Genomic DNA, 2,500 nt, shown 5'->3' with positions numbered 1-2,500 from the left:
ACACACACACACGAGTCCACGGGTGTGAGGGCACGTGGAGGTGCCAGGCTGACCCAGGCAAGTGAAGCCCAAAAGGGTCAGGAAAGCAGTTGCCCTTCCCCCCTGGGGCCCTCCCTGCCTCCGTGTGCCACAGACCCCGAATATGGACAGACAGCGGCCTCATGGAAGCACGGGGCGCTCCAGGGGAGCATGGAGTTTATTCAGGGAGGGGCGGGTGAGCGTTTCAGTAGCAGACGCCGTCCACCTCTGCCATGACCACAGACACGTTGACGTGGGTGGGTTTACCCGCCAGGCGGTCGATAGTCTTCTGGGTGAAGGATAGGGGCAGGGCCTCGTGGCCCACCATGCAGGAGAACTTGTCCCCCTGCTTCCAGGCCTCGGCGTCTACCCTCAGCACACTGGTCACGGAGAAGGTGGGGACGCTCTGGCCGGGCTCCTTCAGGGGCTCCCAGGTCATGTACTTCTCCGGGGGCAGCTCCTGGGTCCCCTGCAGCCAGCGGATCAGCACGTCCTTGGGACTGAAGCCCCTCACAAAGCAGGTCAGCGACACCAGCTCGTTGAGGGCCAGCTCCTCCGACGGCGGCGGCAGCAGGTGGACCTGGGGCCGGAAAGTGTTTCCTGGGGGGCAGAGAGCCAGGTCAGGGGTCTGGGCTGGCGGGGGGGAGGGGCCCCTCTGCCCTGGGCACCCCTGGCCTCAGTTTCCCTCCGTAGACTGTGGGTGGGCGAGAGGAGGCGGGCTCGGGGGTTGCCGCGCCTCCCGGGCAGGGTCTGTGCCCACCTAGGACTTTTTTGATGGTGACGGTCATCGGGCTCTTGGACTCGGGGTGGGTGGCCGTGCAGGAGAAGGTCTCCCCACGGTTCCACGGCTCCGCACAGCCTGGCAGCACACTGGACACGCTGTAGCAGCCGCAGGGGTCACGCTCAGGGCTCTTCTGGGTGGCGTCCTTGCCCCCGGAGGGCTGCCAGGTGAAGGAGGCACCCTTGGGGTCTTTCAGGCCGCTCAGCGTGCACGTGAGGCTGGCATTGGAGCCCAGAAGCAGGTCCCCGAGGGCGGGCTGGTGCAGTGACAGGCGGGGCTCGTCACACGAGGGACACTTACAAGGGCATTTATCCACAACTGGAACTGAGACAGAGACTGCAGCAGGTCAGCGTGCCCTCGGCCCCCTGCCCTCCCCACCCCCAGCCCCTCCATGGGGGCCCCGTCTCGGCAGCCCGCTCTCGTCCCAGTGGTGTGCCCTCGGGGGCACGATTCCAGGTGGCTGGTCAGAGAAGAATGTGGGGCCCCACCCCCAGCCCCCAGCCTGCCCTCTGACCTTTGCATGGCACAGACACAGGCTTGCTGGGGTTGGAGGCGTGCTGCACTTGGCATTCCAGGGACGAGCGGTCAGGGCACTGGTTGGCCGGCAGGGTCAGCTGGCTGCTCATGGTATACAGGCTCCCAGCAGCGCCCTTCACTGGGGGGAAGTTCCTGACGGACGCGCCCTCCTTGCTGGGGCTCCAGGTCACATTCACGGGCTCTGGCGGGAAGAAGCCCTGGACCAGGCAGGCGATGACCACGTGCCCGGCTTCGTCAGTGCTGCTGAGGCTTAGCGGGAAGACACTGGGGCTGGCTTTGGCCTCTGCAACACAGGACACTCTGTGAGGCAGTGGGCAGCACCCTGGACCCCTGATGCAGCCTCACAATCCCAGCACGAAGCCTGTCTCTCCTGTGCACTGGAGGAAGCTTGCACAGAGACGGCGAGTGACTGCCCCAAGGCTCTCAGCTCACATGCCAAGGACCTGGGGTCGGAACCAGATGCCTGAGCCCAGCTGCACTGTCTCGGAACACGGTCCTCAGGGTTCTAGCACGACCGCCTGGACACATTCCTCAGGGAAGGCCTCTGGATTTGTGGTTACTGAACATGGCTTTCCCACTCACTGGCTGAGTCTGCAGGAGCTGCTGGGGCCTCCGTTTCCCATCTGTGCAATGGGTGCAGACACACTCGCTCCTCCTGGGACCCCCTTCCCACTTCCCAGTTAGGTTCCCAGTCAAACCACTCACCCCTCACTAATCCCACCCCCAGTCTCCCTAGTAGTGACAGTTGATCTCTGGTCTACGGGGCTTTGGAGGTAAGAGGCCCAATTCCAACTCGGTTGGAGGATGTCCCTACTGGAAAAGGCAGAAACACAGAGTGTGGTCTACCCACATGTACAGGACCAATTCCCTTCAGGGAACTGGTGAAGGGACAGAAAGCATCATGGGTACAACCTAAGAAGCATGCCCCCATGTACCCCTTAGAATACAGGGACTAGCCTGGCTGGAGACTAGATCTCTGGGGGGTGATACAAACCCAGCCCACCCCTTCCCATTCACCTCAGTCACTAGCCCAGTACAGCCCAGCTCAGCCAATTTCAGCCCAGCTCAACAAATTTCAGCTCAGCTCAGCCCAGCCCAGCCCAGCTCAGCCCAGCCAAGCCCAGTTGAGCCCAGCTGAGCCCAGCTGAGCCCAGCTCATCCCAG

General features: G+C 63.3%; 1 gene segment (V, D, J or C); it reads right to left on the bottom strand.

Moving 5' to 3' along the window:
• Window positions 1-223: 223 nt before the first annotated feature.
• LOC118002470 overlaps window positions 224-2,500 on the bottom strand; it is a 112,755-nt gene continuing 110,478 nt past the window's right edge. The window contains 3 exon segments of the C gene segment in view: window positions 224-618; window positions 779-1,123; window positions 1,314-1,619. Coding sequence covers window positions 224-618; window positions 779-1,123; window positions 1,314-1,619 — 1,046 coding nt within the window.

Source organism: Mirounga leonina, unplaced genomic scaffold, assembly GCF_011800145.1.
Source record: "Mirounga leonina isolate KUSES-001 unplaced genomic scaffold, KU_Mleo_1.0 Mir_82, whole genome shotgun sequence".
In the NCBI taxonomy this organism is placed as follows: Eukaryota; Metazoa; Chordata; class Mammalia; order Carnivora; family Phocidae; genus Mirounga; species Mirounga leonina.
The sequence above is the reverse complement of the archived record's forward strand: the minus strand, read 5'-3'. Positions and strand labels throughout refer to the sequence as shown.